Genomic DNA, 12,286 nt, shown 5'->3' on the forward strand with positions numbered 1-12,286 from the left:
CCAAAGTGACCTATTTTCTGATCAAGCATGATCTCATGTATTATTAAACGGAACAAAACAAACCAGCAGCAAACTAACATCTCAAAATGTTATTTCTCTTTACCAAATCAGAATGTATAGCTTGTACAGAAAGCTAGACTGATAAATTTGCAGTTCTTAAAAGAAAGTTCCACTGTCTAGCCTGAGTCATGAATAAATAAACGTTGACTTGTTTTGAGTGTGTTTTGAGTGAATATGTGTGCCCCCTACCCAGAAGATGTGTGAGGCAAATGGAGTTAAGTGTCTTTTGAGGTTCTTCCACTTCAGCATAAACTAATGATATGAAACACTGTCAGGGTTTGGTCATTTCTCTATTTAGAGAAAACCAGATGTTTTAAAGTAACCACTTTTAGGATGGCTCAGGTTAGGTGGTCTTCATTTTGGTCTTCATCTCCAAAACAAAAGTATGGCAGAGGCACTATATTTTTTGTTTTGTTGTTTTCCCCCAACTCTTAGCTACTTTTCCTCTGTTAACCATCTTGTAGATTGACTGTTCAGGAAACATCACACTGGATACTGCTGCGAGGAAGGATGATGGCACTGCAGAGCAAAACCACCCAAAACCCCCTTCAAACAGAACTGTGCAGTCACCAAATTCATCAGTACCGTCACCAGGCATCTCAGGTAATTGGACTGTGATACAATTTTCTATTCATGTAGTGTAATGGTAGAACGTAACACGGCAATGTTAACATTGATATCAGAACGAGTTACTTGTATTTTATATCCACAATAAGAAATATTAAAATAAAGGCAAATAGTTAGAAAGCTTAGTATGAGGTAAAGCTGAGACTGCTTTAGTGCTGTGAACAAAGTTAAGTCAACAAACCTTAAAAACATGGAGTAAAAACTTAGTAGACACAAGAAAACTGCAAATGCAAGTTTATCTGTGGAAAACTGTCCTGTTCAGGTATACTAGATAGCATCCTAGAAGCTTTAGTAGGAGGGAAGAATTCGGTAAAGCAAGATAGGATGTAACATGAATGTAATGTAATGTATGTAACATGAATGTAATGCAATGAATGTAACAGAAGATAATGGCTGCAACTGGTCACTTGCAAATCTCAGTTTGGACATTAGAAAATCTTCTTCACTGGGAGAGTAGTGTAGCACTGACAGAAGTTGACCAGAACGATTATTGTTATGTGTAGCTAAATGTGGTAGAATTGAAGGACACATGGGATTCCTGGCACCATACCTGGTGGAATCAGTGGATGCTCCTTATTCTTACACTATGGGCCATTTCCTGATTTGGCCTGTAGTGAGGCTCTGTGAGCATGAATTCCCAGTATGTTCTTACTTGATGTTCATGCACTTGGACAGATTAGCTCAGAAAAGAGGACGGTGCATACAGATGCTCTCGTAAACAGGGACAGCGCAAACAGCCTGATTCTTTTTTCTCAGGAAAATTACCCTTCACAAATTTTCTGCTGTCTGACCCTTAGACCCTTTGTTGGGATCTCACATCTACACCCTGTCCTGAGGCCTCATTTTTCTGACCAGCTAATATGGCTTGAAGTTTTATAGTAAATTACACAATTAGAAACTAGAAATAGAATTTAATAAGGTAAGACAAAACAAACTGCAGTGATCAAGTGCAGGCATCAACCAGGAAAAGGTACTAAATCATCACCCTGCTTACATGCCAAAAATAGTTCTTTCCTTTACTCTATTATTCTTTTCTTGTTCTCTTATGGTTTTGTACTAGATGAGGTATTGATTAAATAAATAACAAGGCAAGAGAAATTTGCCAAAGACCTACATACTTCTCCAAATAATGGATCAGACTTGGCATAGATGTGTATTACATTCTAATCTGCTTCTTCTATCCTAGGAGGTGTCAGTGTAACAAACATACACCCTCCAATACGTTCACCCAGTGCCTCCAGTGTTGGGAGCAGAGAGAGGTAAGGAAGGAGTGGGAGTGGAAGAACATATGACTTCCACATCCATAGAACATGCCTCAGACTCTTTTATTGTTAGTGCAGAGAGATGTTAATGTACTCAAGCTTCTCTCTTAACAGAACAGATATGACAGTTATTACAGTACTTAGTGCAGTCTGAAAGTATGAAGGCTGCTCTGAAAGTAAGATCTCTTACGTTATTAAGTAGGCCCAATATGTCAGAGGCAGATGTTGGTGATATGGCAACATTGGTTGAACCTTCCGACTATATTCCATTGTGTTTTGTTGCTGTGTGGCAGACAGCAGCAGAGGGGCACTCTGACAGAATGGCATCTGACATGGAAGTGCATATGAAGCAAAGGTGTGTCACTGAATTCCTCCATGTTGGAAAAAATGGCACCCAGTGACATTCATTGATGCTTGTTGAACATATACAGAGATCAAACAGTAAATATGAGTACAGTGAGGCGTTTGGTGATGTGTTCCACAGTTTTGTAGCTGAGAATTTGCTCTTATCATAGAGTGTTACTTTGCTCTTTGTATCTATTATAGTTTTCATGGAAATAAATAGGAGGCATCACATTCAGAGTAATCTACTTAATTTCATTTGTAATGTTTTGGTAGCACATCTAAAAACGTATTAACACTGTGAATGATATATAGATTGATAGTATTAAAAGAATACCAGGTGTGAATTGTGTTTTAAATTCAAAAAATCAGCTTAAGGAGCCAGTTGTGTACTAGAAGTTCCTTATAGAATTATAAATGAGTTGAGATTTAAGGAACTGATGTTGCAAAGGAATTATTAAGAATTTTCTGGCACTAAACAGTTAAATGAGCAATAGATATCTACTCAGAGTCTGGAAAAAGATGTTTTTTATCTCTTAGTGATGGAATATAAATGAACAAATAGATTTAGATAGTGTTGTTTGAAGACACCAGATCCATTAACATGTTCCAGTAAATTAGAGAATACATCTGACATGAGATTAATTTTTCATGCGGAGAGGAATCAGATGACATTGATCCTGCTTGAACTGAAAATGAAATTGCTTTTGTTAAAATACAATATATTTTGCTCTACCCTTTTACATAGCAAATATTTTTAAGGACTCAAGACATACAAATTTGAGAGCTATTTAAATGCTTTTCAGAAAAGTCTTATTACTTGCTTTAAAAATATGTTTCAATCTGCTGTTATTTGAATTTGTTTGTTAGATATAGAATTATTATATAATAAATCAACAAGCTGGTATTTTTTAACTTGATTATCCATTCTCTTTCTATTATGACTAAACACATGAATGAAAACAGAATTCAGTTCTAAGAGTAGGGTCTTCATTTTTCTAAAGCTGTGAGGTAATAAGAAATTCTTCCAGGCATATGTAAATGTATGTGCTTTATCTCGCTTATTTGCTTCTGTGCTTTACAATGATGAGTTCAGCTCTGGAGAAACACTGCCCTTCCCCCAAGATAGAACTGCATCTCCTCTAAGGTTGGATGATGTTCAGTGAAAGTGCTTTCATGACTGACCTAAAAGAAACAGAGATCATTTGCAAACCTTTTACTAACAGAAAGTAAAGTTAGAAGTAATTCTTTAGTTTTGAAACCAAGCTATTACAAGTTTTCTGTTTTTGTAATGCAATTTTAAAACACACTAAAAACAATAAACTTGGATGTTGTATTCTATAAAAGTAGTACTGCGGTGCTGGTGGCTCAAAGAAGCAGAACGGGTTAGCATTCAGAAGTCTCAGAAAGCATCAGTGTACAATAGGTGTTCAGCTTTGACTTTATATTTCCATTTTTTGCCTTTTTCTGTCATTTACAGTTCTAGCTCTTCCAGTCGGCCGCCAGGAGCTGATTCTACACACAAAGTCCCAGTTGTTATGTTGGAGCCTATCAGAATTAAACAGGAGTCAAGTACACCAAATGAGAACTTTGATTTCCCAATTGTTATTGTGAAGCAAGAAGCAGAGGAGGAACCCCGGCCTCGGAATGTAATAAAAATCTCCTTTCCCTTTAAAGGGTGATTTGTATTTGTGGGGAATCAAATAATTTATGAATGTGCTCTTGGGGACTTCTTTTCAGAGAAGAACTGAAAAGCGGAAGGTAGTGACATAAAATGAAGAAGTGAAATGTGCCATCAGAATGTTTCTTCTACATGTTCAGTTAGCTGGTGCACTCAGATTGTTATCTGTTGAAAACCTGGGAAAGCAGGAAATAACTTACAAATACAAACATCACATTTTCATGTGGTGCTAAGAAGTTTTTCTAATCACAGTGTAGGTTATATAAGGTTGCTAAACTTTGGGGTGTTAAAAGTTTTGTTTTATTTTTAGTTTTATTACTAGAGTGATATTTAAAATACCAGAAATGCCTCTCATAGATAATTTATTGTGGTTATGTTCTTGATGTTATAGAACAATAGTAATTTTTGCATACATGTTATGTGTTGTATGGCTGCCTGCATATGAGTGTGTTATTCTTGTCAGTTTAGTCATTGCTGGGGACACCTGAATCCAGATAAGTCGTGTAATCAAATTTCCCTTGTTTCTTCTTACAGACCAGCTTTTCAAGAAGCATACTTACTTCACTGTTGTTAGATGGTAATCATAGCTCAAATTCTGATGAAGCTGTTTTGAGAACAGATGCCCCAGACAGCACAGATGATCAGCCAAGGATACTGCAGGAAAATACAACCAGTGCCAAGATGGGATGGATTGGCCCATCACACACTGGAGAGGGAAGAAAAGAAGATGATCCCAATGAAGACTGGTGTGCAGTATGTCAAAATGGTGGGGAGCTCCTTTGCTGCGAGAAATGTCCCAAAGTATTCCATCTTTCTTGTCATGTCCCTTCGTTGATGAGCTTTCCAAGGTAATTAAGATCCATTTAATTTCAACTAAACTTGCATTAAGAGATGTGAGTTCTGCATTGTGAAACCCCATTGAAGAAGTTTGAGCCTCAAAGGAATCTCTGTCATCTTTGAAGTCTTGAAGTCTCCAGCTTTATTAATTGGTGAAAACTAGAAATTGCATTGAAACTTAAACTTAATTGCAGCAGCAAATCTATAATAAAACTTTTTATTAGTTTAGCAATCACATCTAGGGTATCCATTGTTATTAGCTGTGGTCATAAAAGTGGGCCATGGAATTACTGGTCTATCATAGTATCCTTTAAGGGCAAAAGAAAAGGTTTACTTTAAGTATTTTATTAATATTAAATAAAAGTCTAAGCTAATGTTGTGTTAAATATATAATTTACTGTAATGCTAAATATGGCTACAATCCAAGCATGGGATGTAGTGCCTGACATCTTCTACTAACACTGCATTCTGTGTTGAAATAAGCAGTAGGCTTTCTTGAGTGGATGATAGAAAACAACTACTTGGCTCCTTAAGTTTCAAAATTCAGTCTTACATGGGATGTCAATATAAACATTACTGTCGTTTGCTTCTTGAGTTTGTGTCTTTGATAGGATAAATAGCATTTTGCAATGTTAAAGCTTGGAAAAACCATGCAATAAGCTTATTAGTATTAAAGGACAGAACATCTGTCATAACATGCTCATTGTTTAATGCTTTTATGTAAATATTGGGTTTTCTTCTTAAATATTAGCACAATGTGCTGGGATAAGACATTTGGATAACAAGTTAGATTTATATGCTGATCATCTCTGGTTATGTGCTACTCTAAACGAGCATATTTCTGCAAGCATATCTTTTCAATGTCTCTAAAACTGGCACATAAAGATGTTTATTTTACCTTGTGAAACTTCAAATTATAGGGTTTTTTCTTTAAATAAAATGATGTTATATTGCTTTGTGCCGTAAACAAAACTCGGCAAAGTCACAGTATGAACTTAAGCTAATAACATTTGTGCCTCTCTGAAAGGTAGAAGAAAATCTGTAAGGATATAGGTAGATAACTATATATACACAAGACTTGGCTTCTATTAAAATAAAAGCTTCAGAAATAAATCTTTATAAGTTTTCATTTTCACTGGATTGTTCAATGGAAACTGGGATGATGATGTCCAGGGCACAATGGAGCCAAAAACAACTTTTCTGAGAAGCATTCAGTTTTGTAAAGGTGCATATTAATACAAGTGCACTATGTTCCTGGACTTCAGAACCATAGTTAGCTTAAATTTCCTCCTGGCTTCAGATGTATCACGTTTTTGTTCTCATCTTCATGGTTTTTGTTTTTTGGGTTTGTTTTTTTTTTTTTGCTGCTGCTGCAATGGGCTTGTTCACAAACGTTGGTCTCTAAGCATTAGTTCCTTCGAGCACACACAAAAGAATCCTTTATTATTACGTCAGTGGTCTCAATGACTTCTTTTGTGATTGCTTTTTGTTATTACTTCAGGTAGATAGAACACTTTCTCCTGTAGACTCACAAAGTCACTTCATCTTATCTTTCCTTCACTGTAGCCCATTATACTTTCCCTTACTCTTAGATATTTGAATGTGCCTTTCCTCCATCTTCTGCCTTTCCTGTACTGTGAGATCTTTAGGTCATGACTTTTATCTATTTTTGTCTGTCCGTGCAGAGATGTCAGTATCATGTAAATAGCTCGTTAAGCTGAACTGTTTGAAAGTATTCTTTTTGAGAGGAGACACCCATTATTCATTACCATATGTTAAAACTAGCAGAGGATGGAAATCTTTGAATTACACTAAGTGAGAACCAGTAAGACAGGCTTGGTTTTTTTAAACTTTGCAAGTCTTCGGTTTTACTATCAAAATGCACTGAAAGCTGCTGCAGAATCTTTCATTTGCTAAGATCTTATTATAAGATATCTCTGAGTAAATGCATGCAGTTGGTTCTCATAAGCAGTTACTGCTGAATTATGTCTACAGTGTGAAGTACAACTCAGCCCTCTTGTGGTTATATGTAGGGGTGCAAGTTCACCAGACGTCTTTACTGTTTATTCATAGCTTTTCCAAAACTTACAGAGGTTCACAAATTGAATGAGAGTTGTTGAATGTAGTCAGCTTCCAGAACTAGTTCGGTCTTCTGCTTCTTCAACAGCACAAAAAGTCTTGTCCAGAGTTATCTGTATAGAGCAGGAGTATCTTGCAATCAAGCTTATAAAGAGAAAATACAGTTTCTCCTATATAACTTCAGTACTTTTCCTTCTCCTGGACCAATGTCTGCAAATGAATCCTTCATTCTCTCTGTAGTTAGGAAGCAGACCTCTTAATAATGTTTCGATTGAATTCTGTGAGGTCAAGTGAAAAGTTATAACACAAACAAAAGTAGTCACTGTCAGTCTGTTATGACAAGCCATTTTCCTACTATGACACCACTAATAATACCAATGCCATTAAAAGAAAAGAAAGTTCTAAGGAAGCATTTTTGCCAGCACTGCCTGTCTCTGCTTTTTGTAGTTCTAAGTAGGAAATAAACAAAAGCAACAAAACAAGGCACAATGCAGAAAAAATACCATCCCATACACAAAAAACTTCTCCAGAAGTACATAGAAAGTCAAGAATGTGTTTCTTCACCGTGGTTAATGCATCTGTCTGTCTTGTTTAGTGGAGAGTGGATTTGTACATTCTGTCGGGATTTGTCCAAGCCAGAAGTTGAATATGATTGTGATAAACCAACTCACAACCCTGAAAAAAGAAAACTGGAAGATACTGTGGGCTTGGCACCAATAGACCGTAGGGTAAGGATGAGTCCTGTTGTTTCTTTTACTGAGAAATGTATGCATTAAAAAAGAAAAGGAAAGAAAAAAAAAAAAGGATAGTAAAATGGAGAAATAACTATTTCAGTAGGCTCTGAGATCTTAACAGCCTTCATGTAAACAAGCTGAGCAACACATTCTGAAAGTCTGAGAAGTGGTTGTTTTTTCCTGCTCTGAACGGGGACTGTATTCTAGGAATTGCCAAGCACTGTTTCTAACATTGACCTCATACACAATGACCTTTTTCTTCCTTTGTACTTTCCAGATTCAGTATAGATTGACTTTATTTACTACACTTGGGGGCACAGTCTACATGTAGGGCCATTATTTGTATTTGACGCATTGTAAAAGGGAATAACTAACTGTGTTTGTATTTGGCTTTAAATATAAATTATAATTCCTGTAAATATTCCAGTGGAGGATCATCAAGAATAGAATCAGAAAAACTATTTTCTGAATCTCTTTCAAGGTTCAAGATTCCATTTAATATGCTCAGGTACACACAGAACAGAGATTTCTCCCCACCACTAACAAAAAGCACAGTGGGCTATACACCAATTAGGAAAGCTATTACTGATTTCTCTGAATGTTTATAATAAACTAACAGCCACATATGCTGCTATACAGCACATTTTTATTTTTTATATACCACACATTTTTATCCCACATAATGTTTGTTGGACTTGGCAAACGCTAAACAACACTATTAGTAACTATATGAGGTTTGTAACATGTATTTGAGTGTTAATAAAAATATAGTGTATCAACTGCAGAGAATGTATGCTGTAGACCATTAGTTATGGTAAGCTTGTTTCCAAATACAGTTTCTGTGCTCAGTTTTCTGCTGAGAAATTGGAGGAGTACTGAGAAAGTACTGAACATCTGCTTGATGTTTTATATAGATCATTATTTTAGAATAGATTGTGTAGTTTTTTATTTGTGTATTATCTATCTTTTTTTCTTGACACAGAAGTGTGAAAGATTGCTGCTATACCTCTATTGTCATGAAATGAGTCTTGCTTTTCAAGATCCAGTTCCACCTACAGTATGTACTTCACTTCTTTCCATTTTCTATTAATCAGTAGCATAATTGGCATGGTCCTAATGGCATTGTTATGCTCATTATCAGAAGTCAAGTTTTGTGGACATCGAGTGTATTGAATGTATTTAATTTTATTAAAACTGTCTGAAGGGCAATTGAACAGTTCTGGCACAGGCTGACCAGAGAAGCTGTGGATGCCCCATCTGTGGAGTTGTTCAAGGCCAGGTTCGATGTGGCCCTGGGCAGCTTAAACTGGTGCCTGGTTTAGGGGTTGGTAACTGCCCACAGCAGCAGGTTGGATGATCTTAGAGTTCCCTTTTCAGCCCAGGCCATTCTAAGATTCTATGGAAGATGAAGCACTGGGTGGGAAGGAAGTTATGTGCAGAATTTCCCAAGAGCTGAATTTGAGAAATACTTCAAAAATAGACACAGAAAGTAAATTTAACACTGTCCGAGTGTTGTCACTAAAAAATGAACTGGGAGACATATTTATTTCTAAAAAAAAATACCCAGTTTTGAAGACTGGAGTCCTGCTTAGTACAACCATGAAACAGAATTTTGTATTATTAGGTGCAAGTTTATGAATTTAAAATGCTAAAAACAACTCGAGTTCATCAGGCAGTGGAAGAAAAAAGCAATCTGTAGTCCAAGGATGTACAGAAGTGCTCCTAGTGTAGTCCAGTGAACAGTGCCTCTATGTCCCTTGAAACATGTCAGTGGAAAAAGATTTCATCAATAAGTAATAATGCCCCTATGCATCCTTCTTATTCCATTTGAGTAAGAAAGTACATCTGAAATGCCAAAATAATTGATCTCTGTAGTTTACCACCATTTCTAAGGATATATTTCATCTCTGAACGTCACTTTAAGCAATACATTTACTGCATCTGAATGGGTTGCCAGAGTTGTTATATGGCAGTCTTGAGGGTGAGACTTAATAGATGGTTCACCTGATGTACAATGTCAGCATCATTTACTTTATTCCATGTAGTAAATGCAGTTGGCTTTATTAGTTATTTTGCTTTTCTTTTAAAGGAGGTGTTTGGAGAGGTGTATGTATTTTAGCCAGTAAAACTAGCGTGCATCACTGTTACTCCAGTAACCCTATTTGTAAAAGGTACAGTTTTTAGATGTTAGAGTTGTATTTCAAAAGGTGAGGCTAAATTTTCCCCTCTCCCTCAGATTTAAAGGTCTGAAAAACAACATGCAATGAACGTGACTGCATGTGGTAACATTTTTCATCTTTGTTTAGGTTCCCGATTACTACAAAATAATCAAAAAGCCTATGGACTTGTCAACCATCAAGAAGAGACTCCAAGTGACTGATTCATTCTACACAAAGCCAGAAGATTTTGTGGCTGACTTCAGACTGATTTTCCAAAACTGTGCTGAATTTAATGAGGTTAGAGAAGTAGACACTTCATCTGTTCTTGTAGGCTTAAATACTTTCAGAAGAACTAAGTGGGGGTAGAGTTTACTTATTTAATTAGACTTACATTGATGATAAGAGCCCAGTGAAAACGTAGATCACCTTTGAGAGTACATCAATATTAGATGAGTATGCAATTGAGATCCTTCTATTGAAGGGAGGAGAGCTGTAACAAACATGCAAACCGAAATAGCAGGGAAACAGGTAGGGAGAAGAATGGCTGTTCATCATATATGTTAATGGTGAACATTTGATTGAAAACTTGGTTTAATCCTCATTGTATTATATCTCAAATTCAGTGGAGTTTTCTTTCTGAAGTCTTACCCTTATTTGTGCTAGGAACTGAGTGGGCAAAAAGGGAGAGAATTGACAATGGAAATTAGATTTCTCTAAGTGTCTTCAGTTGGATTCTCCTTCGGGTCAGTCACTGGGAATACTTAATGCTATGGTGACACCCACTTCAGGAAACAGGTCAGCCATGGTGTGCATAAATGATTTCAGGGCTGCCTGGTCTTCTGAGATGTAGTCATTGTCCATGGTAGTAATATTTTTGCCATAATTAGAGGTAGGTCTGCATCCCAGAAAAATGTCAGCATTTCATGCAGTTGTTCTCTTAGCAGCCTTGAGATGTACTTATATATATTCTTAATGCTATTTGATTTTTGTAGCTTGTAAGAGCACCCGAAGGATATAATGTGTTTTAAGTATGAAGCTATTTCATGATGAACTGATGTTGTTAATTCACCCAACAGCCTGATTCAGAAGTGGCTGACGCTGGCATGAAACTTGAAGCGTACTTTGAAGAACTACTGAAGAGCCTTTATCCTGGGAGGAAGTTCCCTGTACAATCTAACTGCCAGAGTGAAAAAGATAATCCAGAACTTAGTGATGACTCAGATGATGACATCGTACAGCCTCGGAAAAAACGCCTCAAAGGAGAAGACCGACAGTTGCTTAAATGAGACGCATGTGGAACGTTTTTTAAAAACAAAGGATATTTATCACTGTCAATTGTCAAAAGGAGAAGAGTCCTGACTGCTTTGACCTGGAGGTCTGTGGATATCTACTGGACTTTCTGCCCCCTGTCTGAAACACAATTCCAGGGGAGATCCAGAGCATGCAGAGAGCTTCCTTGAAGTTCCAAACTTGCAGCATACTTCTGGAACAGCACAGAAACTGTGATTTGTATGGGATGACAGCTGTTTAACTTTACTTTGAAGTTTGTATAGAATTGAACTTTAAAATGTTACATGGGTTCAACATATGGTTTTCTGAGTTTGAAGAAAATGTGATCTCACCAGACATTTAATTTTACCAAAGGCATGTGGCTGGCCATGATTTGGTTTCTTTGTACTGTATTTAACACAAGCCATGAAAACAGATGTTGTAATATTGTTGTCCTACAATGCTGACTGATGCAATGAAAGTGTAGTTGCCCCTAAAGAAGTTATTGGTTAATTTTAAAATGTGAGGGAGAGTGTATTAAAAATAACTTAAAGAAACAAAAGGAATTTGAGAGTTTTTAATATTGGAAGGAAAAACACGGGGCTTCGTTTTTTACCATTTTCCCTCAGCCAGAAAGAAACAATGGTATTCCTATACAATATGTTGTTTAAAAGGTGCCTCACACGTTTGACGTACTTCTGTTTAATGGAGTTAAATATTAGAAGGAATATCTCAAGGGCAAGAACGTTTGCTTGCAACTATCAAGCTTTTTGGTAAGCTTGGGGGGAAAGAAAAGTGTCTTTTCTGTCTACAAGATCTTGTTGTTTTTCCAGTTTTCTAAATATTATTGTGGGAATGCAGCCAGTGTTAAATAAACAAGTGTAAAGGAGGGGGAGGGTTTTAGAAAAAAGAGATCCTGTTCCTTGACCCTTCTGTCCTTGTTAAAATCAACAGAAACCGAAGACAAATGGTGTTGGAATTTTCTTTTTCTCCTGCTTTCCAGAAGTGCTGATAACAATGTAGATGGTTGTTTCTGCATTCAGCAATTGCAGGTTTAAAGTTCTTCTCTATGAGAGCCGTGGCTGTTGGTTTATACTCTTCACGTATGTCATCTTAAATGAAAACTGTCTTATTTAGGAAGAGCAGGCAATCTCTTGGATTTATTGAGCTCTGATTTGTGCAAGAGTTTTGCAGATGGAATTATGAAGACATCTGTGTGTACACAAACCTGATTTT

General features: G+C 36.5%; 1 protein-coding gene across 2 annotated transcripts in view; it reads left to right on the forward strand.

Moving 5' to 3' along the window:
- The window catches only part of TRIM24 (tripartite motif containing 24), a 54,745-nt gene extending 43,142 nt beyond the window's left edge, over window positions 1-11,603 (forward strand). Inside the window, exons 12-19 of one of the 2 annotated variants that reach the window (XR_004307898.1) lie at window positions 525-663; window positions 1,874-1,946; window positions 3,772-3,940; window positions 4,507-4,820; window positions 7,484-7,616; window positions 8,605-8,679; window positions 9,712-9,793; window positions 9,929-9,951. Coding sequence is in view for 1 of the 2 variants with exons in the window: in XM_015867130.1 (XP_015722616.1) it covers window positions 525-663; window positions 1,874-1,946; window positions 3,772-3,940; window positions 4,507-4,820; window positions 7,484-7,616; window positions 8,605-8,679; window positions 9,929-10,078; window positions 10,858-11,067 (1,263 nt within the window). In the remaining variant the exon portion in view is untranslated. Of the gene's footprint in view, window positions 1-524; window positions 664-1,873; window positions 1,947-3,771; window positions 3,941-4,506; window positions 4,821-7,483; window positions 7,617-8,604; window positions 8,680-9,711; window positions 9,794-9,928; window positions 10,079-10,857 lie in introns of those variants that run through there. The other variant, XM_015867130.1, reaches the window with a different exon arrangement.
- Window positions 11,604-12,286: the final 683 nt, after the last annotated feature.

Source organism: Coturnix japonica, chromosome 1, assembly GCF_001577835.2.
Source record: "Coturnix japonica isolate 7356 chromosome 1, Coturnix japonica 2.1, whole genome shotgun sequence".
NCBI classification, from domain to species: Eukaryota; Metazoa; Chordata; class Aves; order Galliformes; family Phasianidae; genus Coturnix; species Coturnix japonica.